At 40.1% G+C, this 22,056-nt stretch overlaps 1 protein-coding gene across 3 annotated transcripts in view; it reads right to left on the reverse strand.

The window, feature by feature from the left end:
- Nucleotides 1-22,056, reverse strand: part of Syndig1 (synapse differentiation inducing 1) — a 154,499-nt gene that overhangs the window by 65,462 nt on the left and 66,981 nt on the right. For all 3 annotated transcript variants that reach the window (XM_090351908.1, XM_090351907.1, XM_090351909.1), the window contains exon 3: nucleotides 548-685. In XM_090351908.1, coding sequence (XP_090208034.1) covers nucleotides 548-685 — 138 coding nt within the window. The remainder of the gene's footprint in view (nucleotides 1-547; nucleotides 686-22,056) is intronic.

Here is a 22,056-nt window from a genome sequence, read left to right on the forward strand (position 1 = left end):
AGGATGCAGTATAATAAAAAAAATGGGTAATTGTGTCTTTTGGGGTCTCTTCACATCTGCATGGTGGGATGAGCCTTTCCCACTAACAGGACATTCATTTGGGATGGTTATACTGAGGCTTTGCTGCAGAACCAGAACTTGTTACTTGAGCAATCTTAACAAGGAAAGAAAACCCTCATTTTTTCCTTTCTCATTATGTCCAATATTGACTTGGGCTAGATATTTGACAACATGGGTGTTGCCCTCATTGGCATGATCCCAGGACTTTTGTGAAGGTCATCTACATCTTACCAAATGGATGCCTGATTCTGCCAAGCAGACTTCCTCCTGACGCCAGTCCCACCTCTGCAAGAACTGAGCATCCTCAAGCTGAGATCGAGACTGCCTGAACGACTCTGCCAACCTCCCTGGATTCCCTATTTTTTTCCTGGCCGGTTTCGGTGTTGACTTTCTTGTAACAGACTTAACAGGCTTTCCTCCTCCTGGCCCAGTGTACCTGTGTCGCAGCTGTACATGTATGCCACTAGATGATAGGCAGAGACCTTACCTCATGGGACAAGTAGAAGGCTGCGATGCCCAAAGGCCAGAAGCAGCAGAGCATAGAGAAGACACTGAGTCCCAGGTGGTCTCGAGGGGGCATCATAAGGAAGTTGTCTTCACTCTCGGTGTCACTTGAGTAGTCACTCTGTAGAGATGGTGAGAGAGAAAGGAATGGAGATTAGTAAAGGAATCATCAGAGAACTGCCCAGGACATGGACACCATGCCTGACTGGAGAAAACTCCTTGGCTGCTGTAATAACTAAAGATATTGTTCATGGTACCTTCAGTAATTTTGCTAATTTAATGCACATAAAATTGCCAGGGCCTCTAACCACTCTAAAACAGCTGAGGTGGTGTAGTGAGTTGATAGGATCCCCTGTCAGGATTTTATAGTCCACAGAGGAATAGGTGCATGTTGTTGAGTTGGCTCAAGTTCACCTTGGATGGAAGTTAATGACCTGCATCCACATAAGGCAGGCCGACCCGATCCCACACAGACAGGGACTCCTATATGTAGGTTAGAGGCTCTGAAATGTCACTCTACAGAGAGTAGAGTGGGCAGGAGAGCAGCTGTCCAACATTGCCATATTGCAGGTCATGGTTGGCTGTCTGCTTGGGTGTGAGTCTCTTCTCCATGTGTCTGGGATCGTACAGCACCTCTGCACATTATCTCCCATATGGTCTTCAGAACAATAAAAGGAAATGAAAATCACCATCATTATGGGTATCAGAGATGGAAACGGAAACAGCTCACAGGATACATAATGCATGCTGTGATGTGAGGACCCACTCGCTGCCCAGGTGGAGTCACATATCCAGGGCAGATCACCTATCAGAATAAAAGATGTGCTGTCCTGAGTCTAAACAGGACATGGCTGCCTGCTTCTTACATACACAATCTTGTTACCTCAACGTTGTCTTGACTACCCTCTGAAAACAAGCCACTTTTAAATGTTGGGGGACCACTGTTAAGTCAAATGCCTGAAGCATTGAGAAATACTCTATCTCTATGGCCCAGTCTATGACAAATGATCTGTGTCCAGAGATCATATTCAGAGAGGTTGAAAGCCAGATTGAAGGACCAGCCATTCTTCCAGCTTAGACCTTGAGCTTCACAACAATTCAGATGGAGATCCTGGCAGACACAAATCTATCTGTGCCTGTTTGTTGGGATTTAAATGGTTTTTTTTGTAAATTTACTTCAATTTTGTCTTTTTTTGGTGGGGGTTGGGTTGTTTTGCATCCAAACCTCACCACATTGCAACAGCTACTCTAGAAATGCCCACTACTTTTTTTTTTTACTGTTATTTCTGTTATAAAACGTAAGACTGAAACTCAGGCAGGTTGAACATAGTTGATGTGCATTGTTTCTCTGGGCCCCTTTAGAACTTTGGGTGATTTTGCTGCCTGACTTGTTTCCTGAACACTTGCAACGGGGAGGCCACTGGCCATAGGGTTGCACAGAAATTTTCTAAGACAATCAGGGCTTAGAATTACTCCTATGCACACAGGTGTGCTGGAAGCAAGACTCTGGCTTTAGGCAACTGCTTGAGAAAGACTTCACAGCCTCAAGCAGCCAGGAAACAGATTTCATGACCCTCTCCTAACTTTTCACAGACTCTTACTTTGTAATATAAAGGAGCTATGCACTAAGATAGCACACCCAAGCAGACAGCTCACGAACTACAGAACAGATTCTAACAGCTCCTCCCTTTCCTCCCTCCTTCTACCAGTGGAGCATCATGGTTCTGAGTGGCTGCGGGTATCATGCCACCAAATGGAGAGAGCACAAGGCTGGCTCAGCAGAGAAGCAGTTTGATACCAATCAGCCAAGTAGAGGAAAGACCCACAGCAGCTGTTTAAAAATTTCTCCCTGGGCCATTGCTGGAAACATCTGTAGTGCAGATTGCAAGCATCCCAAAGGAGTTCATGGTTTGTGTGGAGGGCTCCTTTTGTGTTCCAACTATGGAGGAAGTAGAGCAGAATGAGGCAGAGGCTGGTTGGGTTCCCTGGGCCCCTTAGCTGGTACCCCCCAATGGTGGGTGGGGCCTGCTTCCCTCAGTCCTAGCCTGCTCACATCAAGCCTCCCCCAAACCCCCGCCCCTGCCTGGAAAGCTGGTGACTCTCAATTCCTGGGCTGACCACCTGATTAATCTTCATGTTGGCCTATTATTGCCCATGTTGACCACCTTCTCCCGCCTCTATCTAACACTGAAGTGCCCTCCCTCTTGTGCTCTGTAAGACCTGCATCCACATCATCTACTCAGGGAGATTATTGAGAGGAATTTGAGTCTGTGGAGGAGTGAGAATGATACCTGGGGAAAATTCAAGGTTGCCTTCCTTGGATCTGGAGAAACTAATGATCAATCAAGGCTTAAACACATCAAAGAAACAGACTAGTGAGTGCAGATCTCCTTGGGTCCTGTGACTATCAGAGGTACCCTCACGCACCTCAGATGTCCTTTGTTCTTGGCAGCCAGCACAGTATGTGACATCCTTTGTCTGCATCAGAAGAATGTGGAATTTTCCTCATTGACTATTATATTAAATAAGTACTCTCAGGTTATATTAAATAAGTACTGTCAGGTAGCGCTTCCATGATTGTTAATGAGTCACCGAGGCCAGGCCAGTTTCTAAGGAAAGAGCCATGAAGATCTTGTGAGGGTAACCCTAGGACACTTTGCTGGAACCTGCAGCACTGTAGTGGGTGATAGGGGTCCATTTGTGTCAAGTAAGGAGGTTTCCTTGTCAGTCTGGCTGTGGGAAACCAGATTCCCCATTATATCATCAAACTACCTTCCTTGTGCCAGGTTTTCCTGGCATCCTGAAGCCCATAGGTTTTGGCTTTGTTCAAAATCAGATTCCATTTAAAACCACAGAGGTCGGGGCTGGGAGTTTGGCCTAGTGGTTGAGTGCTTGCCTAGCATGCACGAAGACCCAGGTTCGATTCCTTGGTACCACATATGTAGAAAAAAGCTGGAAGTGGTGCTGAGGCTCAAGTGGTAGAGCTCTAGCCTTGAGAAAGTCCAAGGACAGTGCTCAGGCCCTGAGCTCAAGCCCAGGACTGGCAAAAAAAAATCTAAATAAAACCACAAAGGCCCCATAATGTGTTGATCCATGCTTAGCTCAGAGTACTGGGTGCTTACTAACACAGAATAAGGGGAGGGTATATTTTAGGATCTGAATAGAATTGTCTGACATAATTTGTCAATCATCTTGGGCATTCTTGCTTACTTTCTCTACCAGGCAGTGATTGCCCTGTATAAAGGGTGCATTATACGCTGATGAGACAGAGTGAGAGAAAACCAACAAGAGTTCTCAGGGTGAAAATGAGCTGTGTCCTGTAAGGGAGGGGGCAGGCAAGAGCTCCAAGGCTCTCTCAGCCTAAGTGATGATTCCGGGGCTCTTCAAGGAACCTGTGCTCTGCATTGGATAGTTGACAGATGGGGAGTTAGGAGGAGGGGTTGAGAGGTATTATGGGCCTGGAAGATTGTAAGCAAGAATTGCCAAATTCAGCCCCAAGGCTGGACTGACATGCTTTAGGACGCAAGCAACTGTTATTCTCATACATGGGGGTAGGGAACATTTTAGGAAAAATCTTAAGTTCATGTCTGTTTGTCTCGTCCTCTCTGAACCAAGGGCCTAGTGAAGGATCTGTGAGTTTAGTCCTGGATATCTGCTATGACAGGAACAAAGCAGTTTAGGGACTGAACTGGTCCCCAGAAAAGGCCTCAGCCCTTTTCATGTTTGTGCTGTGGAGATCATAAGTTCCTCAAGTCTTCTTAAAACATAGACGAAACAGTCCTAGGCAGAAGCCAGATTCCCCAGAGAAATGCTTAATATCCTACATCCAACCTGGAGCTCCAAATCAGTCTGGGAGGATGACTTTATGTGTAGTGGGGAAAAAAGGAGGAACTGCTAAGTAAATAGGGATAAAATGTGGCAGACATAACACATGACAGACAAGATTGACCCACCCTTGTGCTTCTGCTCTTGCTCAAAATGCCAATTCTTCTTCCCATAAAGTAGGGAGATAGGACTCACACTTGTACCTCAGTAGTGAGCTCATATCTGGTGCATGATTGGGTCCAACTGATCAAACCCACTTCTGTCATGCACAAGCAGGCATGGCCCTTGTGCCCAATGGCAGAGACCAGTGAGGGACCAAAGTCAGTATATGGTCTCTCATTTACCAGTCATGTCCCAGGGTGAGAGGAGAATTAATAAAGCACTTATTATTATTCTTATATTACTATTTAATTTTTATTTTACATTATTACCATTATTACATTGTTATTAATAATAAGACCAATTCCCTGGAGACTTCAGATTTTTTGTAAGGATCCCATTCTACAGAGAACCTATACTTTTTCACTTTTAATAAACTTTCTGCTTTACTCATTACTCTTCTGCCTCTTAATTCTCTACCTGGTGGAGGAACAGACTCTTAGATGGCATCAATATAAATAAAATGTCAAACTCATCACTGTCTATTTCCTCAAATCTGGGAGTTTAGTTCTTTGTTCACCAACTTTCCAGTACCCAGATTATTTCACTATGAGAAACCCGAGTGTTTGACTGAAGTGTATATTAACTGTAAAAGTTTATGTATTGCTCCTTAGCAGTATCCATGTACCTCTAAGCTCCTGAAAATGAGGACTACACTCTCAGGGGTCTCACTGTTTGTCTTCTGTTGGTTTTGAGGGGACATTCCAAGGCCATCACAATGAGAATGTCCTTTGCTATGTAATGAGAGGCTTCTCATGCTTTAGTTAATGTAGTGGTTTCCTCCTATGCTCCTGTGGGCTTGAAGTCTGTGAAATGATACTCGGATATATAGTGGGACATGGAGACTGTTGTAGATATCCAAACTGGCTTGCATTCAAAACAGCTCTGCTTTTTCCTGCTTTGCATTTTGTCACTTTTTATAAAACAAATACATTCAGATAATAACATTTGAAAATAAGTTAGGTAATGTATCATTCAAAAATAAACATTTTCCCCCTTCTGGTCATGTCTAGTCCAATATTTCCTAAGTGATTTTATGTTCCTTAGGGAGTTACTGTATTTTTAGAAGATGCTGATCTAAGAGCCAAAAATATGAACAATTTTTAAAGATGGTAAAAAATCAAGTTAATTCAGAAAGGAATTCAGATAAAAGACAGTGTCTTACATATTCTAGAAGGAACGATACAAAATATCTACTCTCTACAGTAGAGTGTCTTTGCAGGACATAATATCTTGGGTTTTGTGCCCTCCATTCTTACATTTGACTTTGCCCTTTTGCTTTAGATGCTTCTGATTTGATTCTGGTCATAGAGGGTATGAGTATAGATAACTAAATATTATTTTTATGTCTTTGCTCACTGAAAAATTGCATAACAGCTGATCATGTCTGTGTGATCACCACTAAGAACAAAGTTCAATTCTATTTCCTTCTCCTCCTCCTCCTCCTCCTCCTCCTCCTCCTCCTCCTCCTCCTCCTCCTCCTCCTTCTCTTCTTCCTCCTCCTCCTGCTTCTTCTCCTTCCTTTTCTCTTTCTTCTCCTCCTTCTCCCTCTCCTCTTCCTCCTCCTCCCTTCTCCCTCTCCTCCTCCTTCTCCTTCTCTTCCTCCTCTTCCTCTGCCTCTTCTTCTTCCTTCTTCCTTTTTGTTTTTTTTTCCTTTTCTTTTAATGCCAAATGCCAGAACTTGAACTCAGTGCCCTCTGAAGGGCCTGGGGTGGGTGTCCAATATGTCCAGTGGGAAAACCAATATGGAAATAAGACCAACAACTCAGAGAATGATGGGAAATGCTGACATCATCACCAAGTGAAAAACCCCATCACCACTGCCAAGTAAATGGTATAAAGAATCATATCACATGGTTTCAAAAGAATTAGTATAAAAGAATACTACTTGAGGGGGCCAGGAGTTTGGCCTAGTGGTAGAGTGCTTGCCTATCATTCACAAAGACCCGGATTCAATTCCTCGATACTACATACAAAGAAAAAAGCTTGAAGTGGTTCTGTGGCTCAAGGTAGAGCTCTAGCCTTGAGAAAGCCCAAGGATAGTGCTCAGGCCCTGAGTTCAAGCCAGGACTGGCAAAAAAGAATACTAATTGATTCAAGTAACAGTGAGTAGGATATAGTAAGCTATCAATACATGTTAGCAATTATTCACTTATGTTTTTCATTTCATACTCTGGACATACTCTGCACATGGTGTTTGTTAGCTTTCTGTCACTGTAATGCAATATTTGAGATGAAGTAATTAAGAAGAAAGGTTTATCTGGCTCACAATTTTTTTGGAGTTTTCAATCAATAATAAGTTGGCTCTGTTGCTAGGTGAGACAGCACACCATGGCAGGTATGTAGCAGAGCAAAGTTAGAAAGCCAGACACTTGTGGCTCACATCTGTAACCCTAACTACTCAGGAGGCTGAGATCTGATGATTGAGGTTTGAAGCCACCATTGGGCAGGAAAGGTCACGAGACTCTTATCTTCAGTTAACCACCCCAAAAAGCTGAAAAGAGAGTGACAAAGAGAGAGGGAGGAAGAAAGGGACAGAGAGAGGGAGGGAGAGAGACAGACCTAAAGAGACAGGCAGGCTGTCAGTCAGGCAGACAGAAAGTCAGCCAGTTAGACTGACAGACAGATGGAGAGGATGCCATCACCTGCAGATCAAGATTTTAACCATAGCATATAGTGAACTCCACATTTTGTGAAGACATTGAGTCTCATGGCCTCTGGCTCAGTCAAGGACCTGTGTGTAGAAAAGAAAGCAGAGAGCAAGAGAAAGCATGGAGTGAGTTGGGACAGAGAATGCATCTGCACCTAGCCCAATGCATGAGCTGACTACTTTCCAGTGTTTGAAAAAGCTAGGGTATGGTCCACATCGACTTACATGATGGGGAAATAATGGTTCATGGTCTTTCCTAATCCACGCAAAAGGTCAGTTTTACAGCTCAATACCAAATTATCATTCACTATCGAGCTAATTTTCATAGACATAGTCCTGCTTAAAGTCTCCATTATTGGTTATTGGTTTTCTGCATGTAAAGATTTCATGTATATTTTTGAAGGCCATGATAACAATCTAAATCTTCAGGAAGGTGAGGGGAAGGGCACAGAACTCAAGGGAAAAAAGGGTGAAAAAGTATAGCAATGAACTATACAATTTGTGGGTAGAGAGGGGAGGGAGGAAGGGACTGTAAGAAAGGAAATGTCCTCATCTGACCTATGTAATTATAATCCCCCTATAGTCCCCTTTAAAATAACAATCGAATGATTAAAACAATCTAAATCATAATAAAATAACAGAATAGATAGTAATAATAAGCTAAAATGTTCATTTTAAATTAAGATTTTTCTGAAGAACTCAGCATATAGTCCATTGTATCCCTTACTGTTTTCATGTGAAAAGTCCAAAATAGGGGCCGGGAGTTTGGCCTAGTGGTAGAGTGCTTGCCTAGCATGCACGAAGACCCGGGTTCAATTCCTCAGTACCACATACATAGAAAAAAAAAGCTGGAAGTGGTGCTGAGGCTCAAGTAGTAGAGCTCTAGCCTTGAGAAAGTCCAAGGACAGTGTTCATGCCCTGAGCTCAAGCCCAGGACTGGCAAAAATAAAAAAAAGCCCAAAATAGCTTTAATACCTGAATTTAGATTGACTTAAAGGTAAAGATCCTTTTAGTCCAGTTTTCCTGTTATTACAGACTGTCTCACTGTCAGGGCTCTGCAGGTACAGGGCCAGTGTCGGAATTTTAAAACCAATATCGAAGTGGAAATGATGTCGACCTCACTGTTCCTTTGAAGAAAGAAAAGTTGAGTTGTCAAAAATGAAAGAACATAACCCAGCACACTATTAGTGAAATTTCACTGAAATGGGATTCCAGGGATGCAAACCAGTATAATGTTTGGGAAGAAAAACTGTGAGTTTATAACTACATCACAGATGTTTTTGGAAAGTATCCTGAAGATTCATCTTCAAAAATGCCAATTTATACGTGGACATAATTGTTCTTTGCAGCATTCTAAGTAATCAAAAGTATTAAAAACAATCTAAGTGTTGTTCAAAGAAGAACGTTAAATAAGATGTGAAATATCCCCACTCTAAAAGAGTGAAGTTTTAAAAAAATGACAGGTATCAGTACAAACTGATTTGATTGGAACTCAAGACAGATGGATGGATGGATGGGCAGATATGGATAATAGATACACACTTACATAAGTCCACAGATAAATATCAGATAAAGAGGAAAATATATGTCATATAAAATTTCAGTCAATGATGAACCCACATTTACCAGAGTGGTCCCATTTGAATATATCACCCAATATCATAGCCATTTTAATTTGTGTAAGTCTACACATTTCTCAGAATGCATCTGATTATTAAATGGTACATGATCATATGTGTGTATGTATACATATATATATATGTTGTACATGTTATACTCAGTCTACTGAAAACTGTGATTACCTCTCACCTAAGTTGCAGTGAATACATCCAGCTCCTACATTTTGTTTTTTAAATTCCATTCTCCAATGGAAAGAAGCAGGGCTCCTTGCAAAAATGAAGGATTTTTCATTTTTGGGTCTGGCAATGTTCAAGATTCACTTGAATCCCTTGTTGAACCAGGGGAATGATCAAAAGGACAAAGAACTCAACAGGAAGTAGTTCTGCTCTCAGTTAAGACGTAGTGAGCATTAAAATAAATGAACAATAAATGTTAATAGGAACCCTTTGAATACATAATTGCTGATAGCGCAACTTGAAATAAAGCATCATGAATTAGAAAATGAATTGCAAGGGGAAAATTTTCCTCCACAATGCAGTGCCTACTAATAAACACAGAAGGAACTATAAAGTAGAAATTTGTCAAAAATGCTAACATGACTTGGTGAATGATTTATGGACAGCAGGATTGTGCAAAATCCTCACAGTACCTCCATAAAAGGCACTTATTAATTACAAAGAAATTACACGGCCAGTGAGAAACATGGCAGCCACTGAAGGAAACAATCAAAGTTGCCCTCACTAGCAAAGGACATCCTAACTGAATACACTAGAAGTGATGGTGTCGGTACAGAGGTATTTCTGCCAATAATGCAGTCATCTGAAACCAATCAAAAAGAACTCCCAGACAAACCCAAGCTGATGGCTAGGCTACAGTATAGCTGATCTGTTTTCTACAAATAGTCAAGGTCATGAAATGTCAGAAGAGACAAATGACTTTTCCAGATTAAAAAAGACAACAAAGGTATGAAAAGAAGTACAATGTGTATCCAGATACCTGCAGCCAATGCCTGTAATCTTAGCTACTGAGGAGGCTGAGACCTGAGGATCTCATTTCGAAGCCAGCAAGGGCAGGAAAATCCCTATGAAACTCTTGCCTCTAATTAACCACTCAAAACATGGAAGTGGAGCTGTGGCTCAAAGTGATAGAGAGCTAGCCTTGAGCAAAAGAGCTCAGGGATGGCGCCCAGCCCTATAACCCAAGGGGAAAAAAAGAAGTACAATGTGGGATCCTAGACCTGAATTTCTTTTCATTTTCCTTTTTGTTTTTGTTTTTGTCAGTTGTGGGGCTTGAACTCTGGGCCAGGCTTCTTTTAATTTTTATTTTTTTAAATAAAGAACAATGCTGTGAGAATTGCAAAAATGTGAATGGAGCCCTATAGATTAGATGGTAGTATTGAAACAATGTTAATTTCCTGACTATTTTTATCAACAAATTTCATTCAAGGAGAAAGCAACATCATGTTTGTCACTAACTTGCAAACAACACAGAGGCAATATCTGTTTCAATATACAGAATCATAAAGTAAGAACAGGCACTCATTCTTAAGAATACAAGAATTTTTGTATTGTTCTTGCAACTTTTCGATAAGTCTGATTCAACAATAAAAAGTCAAAAAGTGTTCTATTTTAGCAGGAAAAATTATACTTTAAATTGAATTCTTCTCCTTTGAGGATGAAGTATTGCATACCATTTCCCCTTTTTTCTCTTAGTTTTTGGATTGTGCTTTAATGGAAATACTGTGAGCATTGCTGGAAAAAAATGAAAAGATATTAAATTCTCTTTTTATGACACATGAATAATTCATTGGGCATTGCAATTTGGTATTTCATCAAGCTCATCCTTTTTATGTTTTCACAGGAAAGCTACTTAGTGGTCTTCAGTATGACACACCTGCCCACAGATGCACAGCATATCAAATGTTTCAAAGAGATGCACAGAAGTCAGGAGTCTATCAAATCAAGTTGGCCTCTGTCTCTTCTGGAATGGAGGCCCCGTGGAGTCAGAAGTAACTTCTCCAAGCACAGAGCAACTCACTGCTCACTGTCCAGGGCCCACAGGACAAATGGCTCTTGGTATCACATGGCAGAAGATGGCCTATTTGTGCCATAGTGAGGCTACATCCAGGAGGTACAACCTCGGAAACTTCTGTGAGCTGGGAAGAATTCTCAGCAGAAACACGAAGACACATCAGGCTTCCAGGGAATGAAGAGAGGTGGACTGGGAGGTCAGGACACTGATGGAATGCCAGCTCGCTCTGCTGGGTAAAAAAGGGCTTCGGACCTTGATCCTCAGATCTCAGCCTACTGAGAACCTAAAATTACAGGTCTGTGTCACCAGCTCCTGGCTTTAAGTTATACTTTCAGTTATGATTTGAAATTGATAGAAAGAATATTAAAATGCATCTATGAATTAATGAATAGTTAATGAATATGAATGAGGGTTTATGTGATGGTTAATTTTGGTTGAGAATTTGATTGGAAAGGAAAGTGCTCAGGAGATTACTGAAATACATCTCTGGGTGTTTCTGTTTCCAGGGACAATTAGAACATGAGGTTTCTCTGTGAATGAATAGATTAATTCTGTAATGGGTTCATCCCACAGTGGCCTTGTTGGAAGATGACAAAAGTGGTGGCCTTGGTCATATTGTGTGTCTCAAGGTTACACTTTACTGTGTAGCCTTGCCCACTCCACTCTCCTTCATTTCTTTGTTTCTTGGCCTCTATGATAGGAACTGCTCCACTCTGCCACCCGCTGAAGGATGGACTGACATTTCTGAAGCCATCAGAGAAACAAATCCTCCCTTAAGTGGTTAGGTATTCTGTCTTAGTGGTAAGAAAGCTGACACCATCTATGTGGATGTATGTGGGTGTGTGAAATTATTTCAGTGTATGGAATACACATACTTCGAAGTAATGTATAAAAATATTCTCACTTTGAGAAAATATATATATATATATCACACACATACAGCAAAATAATTTTAGACTCACATAAAGATTTCCAAAATAGAACAGAGTTCCTGTAGAAACTGCAAAGATAGACCAGAGCTCTCATATGTCCTTTCCTTTCCTCTTACAAACCATGTTACAGTGATAAAATAAAATCAGGCAAGTGACACTGTTATAACACTTTAGATTGAATGACAGACCTTTGTCCCATTTGGCCAGGGTATCCATGCCTCGCTCTCCAGTTATGGTGTTCAGCTTAATAGATTCAATTAGCTATGTAGATTCATGTACCAGCCCACTAGGAAATCAAAATGGTACATCCCTTCCCCAATCTCCCTTCATCCACCTCTTCATAGTCACATCCTCATTCGACTGCAAGCCCTGGCAACCACTGAGATTGGTCTCTTGTTACCATGTTGTCTTTTCAAAAATGCCATACAAATGGAGTCAAACCACACAGTACACACTGTCTTGTGAGACTGACCTTTTCCTTGAGGCGTATCATTCCTGAAATACATCCAGGTATCTGCGTGCATCACCTGTTCACTATTTTCTTCTGCCTGAGTCATATTCTACAATGTGCCTAGCTATTATTCCACTAAAGGCCAGTTGTGCTCTTTCTAATTTTTACATTATTAAAAAATAAGTATTACGGACAAGTTTTGAATGGGATGTTCAAGTAAGACAGCGTTTGCCCTTTAGCTTTACGAGAAGCTATTTTCCAGCACGGCTGTACCCTTTTGCATTTACATTGGCAAAATGTGAGAATTTGATTTGTTTTATAGCCTTGCCAGCAATTGGTATTGTCATAGGTTTTTGGATTCTGGCCATCTTAAGAGGTGTTTAGAGATGTGCAGTCAGGACTTCAGTGTGTGCTTCTCTGATGGTGAGTGATGAGAAGGGTCCTCTGTGTGTGCCTGCTTGCCATCTGACATGATCTTTGATCAAGTGTTGGTGCAGACCATTTGCCCATTTGTAACTGGATTATTTGATTACTTGCATTTGCATTGTGGGAGATTTATATGTATTCTGCATACAATTTTTGTCAGATATATGATCTGTAAATATTTGTATTCCATTCTGTAGCTTGTCTATATCATCTGAGAATGTCTCATGAAGGGAAAATTTCTGCTTTTGAAGAGCTGAAAAATGTCTGTTCTTTCTCATATGAATTACGATTCTAAGTTGTTCTTACCTAGCCCTTTGCCTGTTTTCCCCCAAAAGTTGTACGGTTACACACGACATATAGCCATGATGAGTCATTTCTTTCTTTTATAGCATTTCTGTCATATATTTGTTACAAGTTATCACCACTAAATGAATGCATTTTCTCTAATATTAAATGTAGCACTGAGCTAGATGCTGCTGGTGGACCACATCTACAATCCTAGCTACTGAGGCAGTTAAGATCTAGAAGACTGTGATTTAAACTCAGTCTATCTAGACTCCATTTCGAAAATAACCAGCAATAGCCTGAGTTGAAGGCATAGCTGAAGAGAAACAGTATCATTCTAGCAAGTGTGATGGCCTGAATTCAAACACTAGCACTGCCATAATAAAAAAGGAAATAAAGCTGGGAGTTGATGGCTCATGTCTATAAGTCTAGCTAGTCAGGAGGCTGAGATCTGAGGATAATGGTTTAAAGCCCACCTGGGCATGAAAGTCCATGTGATTCTTATCTCCAATTAACCACCAGAAAACAGCACTCTGGCTCAAAGTGGTAGAGCACTAGCCTTGAGCTGAAGAGCTCAAGGATAGTGCCCAGGCCCACAATTCAATCCCCATCACTGACAAAAAAAAGAAAAGGAAATAACAATATATAGTACTAAAATTAGGATATGCTATTTTGCAAACAGTGGGTTGAAATGAATCAGTTATAAAGCATTTTATTCATTATACTTAAATTTCTTGCTCTAACATCCAGTTCTGAGTAGATAAGAAGTTAAAAGAATTACATAGTGAAAGCTCAGGTTCCACACTAAGGTTTTACTATTTATGTCAATTTACCTAGCTGCTCAAACTTTCATACACCCCTCTCTTAAGTTTTTTTGGAGTGTGTGTGTGTGTGTGTGTGTGTGTGTGTGTGTGTGTGTGTGTGCCAGTCTTGTAGCTTGAAGACTGTGCCCAGGCAGTATCCCTGAGCTTTATTGCTCAGTGTTAGTGCTCTACCACTCAAGCCACAGATCTACTTTTGTATGTTTGGTAGTTAATTACAGATAAGAGTCTCATAGAATTTCCTGCTGGAACTGGCTTTAAACTTCGTTCCTCAGATTACAGCTCTTTATTTTACTTTTTTATACTTAAAGACAGAAATAAATTGCAAAGTAAGGGAAATTCATTTCCCTTATACTCATACTTTTTTTTGTTTGAACTAAACATTAAATGAGGCTCAGTTTAGTTGTTTGAATTTTTTTCTGGAGTAAAATTTACAAATACTGATTTCAATAGAAAGCTGGGTTTCTAGTACTGATTTAGATAGCTTTGATTAGCATGACCTTAAGATTTAGGTCATTTATATGGTGGAATAGAAAAATCATGGGATTTAGAAGTTAGTCTATCCCTTCTTAGCTGTGAAACTTTTGATTGTATCATCAATGCGCTTGGGGTAAGTCCTCTTAAAATCCCAAACTTCTGTGTCTAGGTTCTTGATGTTCTGGGCTACAGGGACTTTACATGTGATTTTATATATGAGACTGACATGTAGCAAAAAAAATCAGTGGCCGGCACAGATGACAATAGAGTCATGCTGAAAGTACATGAAACATGGACATATCATTCTCCCACGTGGCTGGCTGAAGGTATAGAAATTCTCATCATATGTGCAGAAATTGCTGTGCACTCTAATAACAATCTCTCTAGTTTGTATGTCTTTGTACATGATTTTCACCTACACCAAAACTAAAGCACTCAATAACCAAAGGTGAAATCAGATGCTGTAAAAAAGAGGCTCACAGCAGACAAGTCCTGTGTATACCTGACCCCAGAGGCAGTGGTCAGACAGTCTCACAGCTTCACCCAGCCCATACTAATGACAGATGGATAAGCTGCTTCAGGGGACAGTTCCAGCTGATAAAAACCGTCCCAATATGATATCCAAGGTAAAAGCTGTTTAAGTCCCCTTTATGAGAACATTGATATCTTTCCAAGCTGCTTGCTGAAGGGAAAACTAGAGCATATTCCTCCAGAAGTTACCAGACAAACACTTCATGTCACCTACATCTTACAGAAAACTGGATTGGCTATGCATTTCCAGAAACATGGTCCACCATCTTGATCCACCCAACACCTTAATTGGTAGCTGGGTATAATTGGTGCTGACCTCTTTGGCCCCTTCACTGTGGAAGGAGCCTTGTGAAATTTCAGACAGGTGGCATGAGGCAAGTGCCACCAAATGGCCCCAGGCCATGCCAAACTGATACACCATGGAGAAAGGAGGGACAAACATGAGGAGGAAGGAAGTTCCACTATATCCCCAGCCAGCAGAGCTGTTTAGAGTGGGAATCTCCATTACTTGGCTCATTCAAGAAGAGCTCCAGAGTGCCCAGGACAGCAACAGTAGGATTTTGTCCTACAGAGCCGAGTGGTCAGACTCATGGCTGAGTGGTCAGACTCATGGCACCTTGGACAGGACAGAAGTATAGGGGTGGGAATTGTTTTAATTGGCAAAGGCCATCTTTAGAGGAGAGCAGGTGCAGGAACAGGCCTTCCCAAAAGGGCTGTGAGAGACATGGTACCAGAGAAGGCCATGTTCCCAAATACAATCAGCCTTGGAGCTCTTCTGGCCCAGAGTACTGGGAATCATGAGTCCAGAGGCCTGTGATGTCACTGCTCAGGAACCCCTGTATAGTGCACAGTCAGCAGTGTAAGGATCCCAGTGTTGGGAGCTATGGAAAGTCACTTTCACTTGCTCTTTGACAAGGACCAAGGGACTACTACCTGTGCATGCGAAGTGTGGCTCACTTGGGGCAGGTGTTGGAGTGAGTGGCTCCTGGGGTGATCCCTGCACTCTGAATTCTCTCCACTATGGTTCCCTTACACTTGTTTGGGATACCCTGACCTCAGCAAACAAACAGCAGCCCTAGTGACAACCAACTATGCATTTCCTGCATCCTCTGACCTCAGCTCAGACTATGTGCTTCTAAGATTCGCATGGAATAGACTCTCAAGGTGAAACCAGGACTTGGTCTCTGTCTCCTTCACTGTGTGTGGCTTTTCTGGTGGTGGTAGCAGTCACTGGCCATCAGGGCTGGAACTTAGCTCTGGCTCACTCTGCAGGATGCAGTGAGACTCCCTCTGTGGATATTTTCCCAAAACTATTCCTTTGCTTGATTTCCTTGCCTTCCTTTTTCAGCTTGCTGTCTCCGCTAGGATGCCATCAGCCTACATCTCTTCCTCATGACAGGTTCCCCCAACCCCAGGCATATCTGCCTGCTTATGGGAAACTCACCTTAGATACCAGTGCCTTAGAAGGCATGGAAATAAACAATATAGGAAATGAGTAAGTAAATGGATACATAAATAATAGCATCTATAGGAGACGTGGGTGCTGAGGAAGAGGAGTAACATCGCAGGCAAAAGGAGAGCTGTGAAGCCCTGAGGTAGAATGTGGTGGCTGAGAGGTTGAAAGAACTCACTAAGAGGTGAGAATGCTTGAAGCCTGGGAGACAGAAACTGCACATGGCGCCCCTTAGTGATCACCTGCAGGAAGTCTGAATTTCATTGAGTTGTTTGGTGACCCATGACCTAACGACATTTTCAAAAGGATGAGAGCAAAACATCCAACAACTGATTTATTTATTCCAGTAGGTTGGCCTTGTGGTATTAGGTTTGTATTCAGGGCCTCCCATGTGGTAGCCCTCTTTCTAGCCTTTGCTTTGCTTTAGTTTATTTTTTCGGGTAGAATCTCTCATGTTTTTTTGTCCAGGGTCAGTCTTGAACCATGTCCTTCCACCAAACTCCACTTTGTTGTAGTTGTTTGAGATAACATTTCTCTAATGTCTCTTTGCTCCAGCTTTCTTTAAGCTATGATTCTCCCATCTCTGCCTCCCAACAGTCAAGGTAACAGGAACATCTCATCCCCCACCCTATTTTTAATTTGAGATATTAGAGCAAGTTCAGATACTTGTGGCTTATACTTGTAATCCTAGCTCTTCAAGAGCTCTTCAAATTGAGATCTGAGATCTGAGGATCATGATTTGAAGCTGGGCTGGAGAGAAAAGTCTGTAAGATTTCAGCTCTCATTAACCAGCAAAATGCCAGACGAGAGGTATGCTTCAAATGATAGAGTACCAGTAAGAAAGCTGAATGAGAGTGTCTAGCCCCAAGTTCAAGCCCCTGTACCAAAATACATAAAAAATATAGTAAAACTGCATATAATCTACCACAGTGAAAAACATCCAAATCTTACCTAACCTGGGCCAGTAGAGCTGGAAGAAGAGCTGTATTCTGTGATTTCATGGTTTCCTAAAATCACAGTCACCCTATCCCCACACCTGTCACCAACAACAACCTCAAGACATCATGAGCTGATTCTTCAGTGTATATTTCACAGTGTAGACCTCGGCAAGTAATGCCATACATATAAGATACCAATGAGTCTTGCTGCCAAATCACCTCTAATGACTGTCTTCATGCATCCCCAAATCTGTGGTTTTATGGTTGCACAGACTGCTACCACATTCTTTGGTATTTTTAACCTTTCCAGAAGTGGGGTCTGTCATTGCTTGTTTTCTAACATATGGTGACACTGTAGCTGGTTGACACTTCCTTTACAAATGCATTTGAGGTACAATGTGAAGAACTGATTTCTTGGTTCTTCATCTGTAAGGATGGAGTCACCTTCCCGCTTTCAGAAGACCTCTTTATTTTTGTGCTGGTTATTGTTATTGCTATCAATTATCTGTAAGTAGTTGTACAAAGAGGTTTCCATTCAACATGTTTGTTTATAAGTACGATCTATCTGGATCAGCGCCACTCCTTCTGTCATTCTCCACCATCTCTCCCTACCCTACTCATCCCTTCACATTTCCTGTTCCGTTTTCACATAGGTACACTAAATATTATGACTGTACTCATTCACCCTTCCTCACTTCATTTGTCTGCCCTTTCTCTCTTTGACATCACTCACTTCTGACAACATATGCTCCCGCTTCTTGGTATTCATTTATTATGCTTCGGTTCATTGTTCAAAGGAGTTACACAATTGGAATCCTCTCCATCTTATATTACAATCGCTTTGCTTGTGAATATACGCAAATAGTCCTATATGTTTATAATCTATGTGTTCTAAATACACATGGCTTATCCACCAAGCCAATGTTGGAAATCTCACTTTCAAAAACCTAGTTCTAGGCCTGCATGATCTATCACCTTCCCACAGTTTCCTTCTACATGAAAGAGCTGGTGATGCACCCAGAACTGTCACAAATCTCTGTGTGTGTGTGTGTGTGTGTGTGTGTGTGTGTGTGTGTGTAATGTTGCTAGAAGATACTGTGAAATGGGTAGTTAGTGGGAAAAACTGAAGAATATTGGCTAAAATAAAAGTTAGCTATCCTTGCATTTTAATGAGTTCCATCTTTTTTCTTCAATAACATGACCACTAAATGTGAATTCTATTATAATATAAAGAGAGTAAATGCAAATTCTATTATAATATTGTGTTTATCACATCCTCCCTCTGTCTTTCTCTGTGACTCTCTGTCTCTGTCTCTCTGTCTCTGTTGTCTGTCTGTCTGTCTCTCTCTCTGTCTCTGTTTCTGTCTGTCTCTCTCTCTCTCTCTCTCTCTCTCTCTCTCTCTCTCTCTCTCTCTCTCTCTCTCTCTCTCTCTCTCTGTCTGTCTCTCTCTCTGTCTGTCTTTCTCTGTCTCACTTCTGCTACCACGGTTTGAACTAAAGGTATTTCACTTGGCCTGTTTGCTTTACTGGCACTCTATCATTTGAACCAAGCCTTCAGTCTGACTTTTTGCTTGGAGATGGAGTCTCTCAGGGTCTAAACTGGATTTGAACCATAATCTTCTGAAACTCAGCCTCCTGGGTAGTCAGGATTAACACACAAGCCATCAGGGTCTGGCTATTTCATCACCTCTTTAAAACAACATATTTTCATCATCAATGACTAAAAATCATGTTTCTACCTAATTCTAATATTTCTTGTTATCTCTATTCTTTTTATGATTTTATAATATGGAGAGGATGTCTCATAAACATTGGTCAAATTGTTTGATATTTCAAAAGGCTCAAAGCCAGTGACTGAAGGATATGCTTCTAGATTCACACTAGAGAGCTAGCAAAGTGCTAAAGACAGAGGTGGGCCTAGAGAAAAATCTAAATTACATAAAGCATCCTTGATCCATACTGTATTTTATTTGAATGAGTTTTGAGACAAGAGAATATCCAACCTTGCATATATGGGGGAAGAGACTTACCAAATTATGTTTCATTTAAAATAAGAATACTGCAGCCATAATATTTAATGTATATATGTGAAAATGGAACTAGGAAAATTGAGGAGATGAGTGGACTTAAACAGGTGACATTGACCAAGATGCATTATATTCATAAACTGACATGTTGAATTTAAACTGCCTTGTATAACTATTTAATGGTAATAACAACAATAGAATTTTAGTATTTGGTCAAATCTGAGTGTGAGAGTCATCAAGATTATTGATTTATCATAACTATGCAAGCTGCATGACCATGTATCCAACTCATAGCTACATGTAAATGTAGAAGATTTAGATATCATTGGTGTGGCAGTGAGTTACAGATCCCATTTCTCTGACAATGATTGTCTTTACTGAAGCTCCACAAACATGGCAAGCCTCTGAACACCAGTGCATTAACTAGTGGCTTGAAAGTCACAGTGAAAACAGCTCATCAGCATAAGTGTGAAAATTATAAAGCATCTGCAGAACATGTACTTGGTTTGAGCTGCCTGTCTCTTTGCTTAGTAAAAGAGTATTTCAGAGGAATATGAAGAATGATTCTTGTATTACCTAGGACAGGCTCATAAGGTTATATAACACATAGCCATGCTTTCAATTGACACATAGAAATGTAAGATGGTGTTACAAAAATATCAGTTTTAATTCTCTTAGAAATGTGTCTTAAGCTATGCATTAAAATCAGTTACATGTATACTTTAAATCAAAACAGTAGATGACATACTATTGTTCTATCATGTGTATACTTCACAAAATATATATGAATTTCTCCTTGGAAAATGTGTTTGGCATTCCATCAAAGGTGGCAAGTACTTACTTCAAGAAGGAAATTTAACTGGTACATAAGCCAAAGTTATCTATATAGTGTTTCTTTAAAGAATAAATTGGCTGCACAGTATGGATAACAAGACAATGTGATGGGACCACAAGAATGTAAAAGAGTTCCGTGTGTGTGTGTGTGTGTGTGTGTATGTGTGAGTGATCCAACATAGATCCAAGAGAAAATGTGTATCTAAATGCATTTTATCTATTTATAAATTGTCCCAGGGGAAAAATGGCTAATTTTAATTTTCTAATGCCCAAAGCAAATATTTTTCATTTGTCTAATGATAATTAGATAAAACTAATTGTCTAACTACAAGCCATACATGAACATCTGAGCATATTCTTTGTTCATATCTGATACATTCTGGGACAAACATGTTCAGTGCTTCTGATAATTTCCTGGCACACGGTCATGTATGGTAAAACATGAAGGAAGAAAATTATTTTCTCAGCAACAATTGGACAAAACAATCAAAAATAGCCTAGGTGTTGCAAGGTTACCAAAGTCGAACAGTACACTAATGATATTTATTTATGGAAAAGATGAGTGGATTTTTATTAAAACCAAATTGCACAGGAAATGAAAATGGCAGACTTAATTTCACTTACGATAAAAACATACAGCAAATAGCCTATCAAAGAACATAAAGATAAAAGATATGAACAGTATGATCAAACAACTTGACCTGACAAATAATTATGGAGTAAGACACAAAACAGAAGAATATCCATTCTAAGTACATGCAGCACATTTTCCAGAAATCATTCTATATTAGGCTATATATCGAGTCCCAGCTAATTTTAAAGAGCAATTGCACAAAATGTATTTCAATGACAATAAAATTTAATTATGAATAAATGATAGGCAAGTATGAGAAACTCCTGAACATTTGAAAGTCAAACCACACATTTATGAATAACTCATTAGTAAAATGAGAAACACAGTAGTTTTTGTATCTACAAAATTTGTAAGTAAACAAAAATGAAGAAAACATGCCAAAATTTACAGATGAATTTGAACAGCATTTGAAAGAAATATAGATAGCTATATGGATGCTTACAGATGAAAGAGCAGAATTTGATGAATAAAACTAGCTTCCATGTAAAGAAATTAGATAAGAGAAACAAATTTACACCAGAGAAAGCACAGGAAAAGGTCTCATAAATAAAAACTAGTGAAATTGGAAGCTCAAAACTAACAGGGAAAAAAGAATGAAATTGAAAAAAAACAGACTTGAAAAGGTCAAGAAAAGTGACAAATTCTTAGGTGCAATGACCAAGGAAGAAATATAAAAGCCAAAATAATTAAATATGACCTGAAAGTGAAGACATTATCCACTAACCATAAAGAAAATAGTTTTAAATAAGATTCTATGATAAGGATAAGATAATCACAATTTTCTAAAATTAAGCCATAAAGGAAGACTTAAAAAAAACCAGATATTTGTTAGAATAGTAAACTTAAGCTAATAGAATCAGATCAGTAATTGAAAATGGTCTTGCAAACAGACTAGGCCTGTATGGCTTTACTCATGACTTTTAACCAATATTCACAAATAAAGTACAAAAATAATGACAAAAACATATCCCAATTTAACTTAGGTGACCAATATAATCCTAATACCAAAACCAATAAAAGAGAATATACACAAATGTAAACCACACCAAGATCCCTCATGAACACAGACATAAAAATCCTTAACAAATAACTGCAAAAGTGAACCAAGCAAAATTTGAAGAAAGTGTGATATATTCTCTAAAGTAAAGATGGTTTAATATCTGTAAATTAGTTATTGCAGTGCCGTGTATCATTAGACAAAAGAATACAAGACAAAACAAAAACTAAGTGCATATGATAAGGTAAGCAAAAATAGATTAAAGCACTAGTCAAAATATGGCACCTATCTTTTAAATGAAAAGTAAACATATTCTCTGGGCATTGGTGGCTCATGACTGTAAGTCTAGCTACTCAGAGGCTACCGAGGATTGTGGTTCAAGGATAGCCTGGGTAGGAATG

The sequence above is a fragment of the Megascapheus bottae genome, chromosome 18 (assembly GCF_031878675.1).
Source record: "Megascapheus bottae isolate mThoBot1 chromosome 18, mThoBot2.hap1, whole genome shotgun sequence".
Lineage (NCBI taxonomy): Eukaryota > Metazoa > Chordata > Mammalia > Rodentia > Geomyidae > Megascapheus > Megascapheus bottae.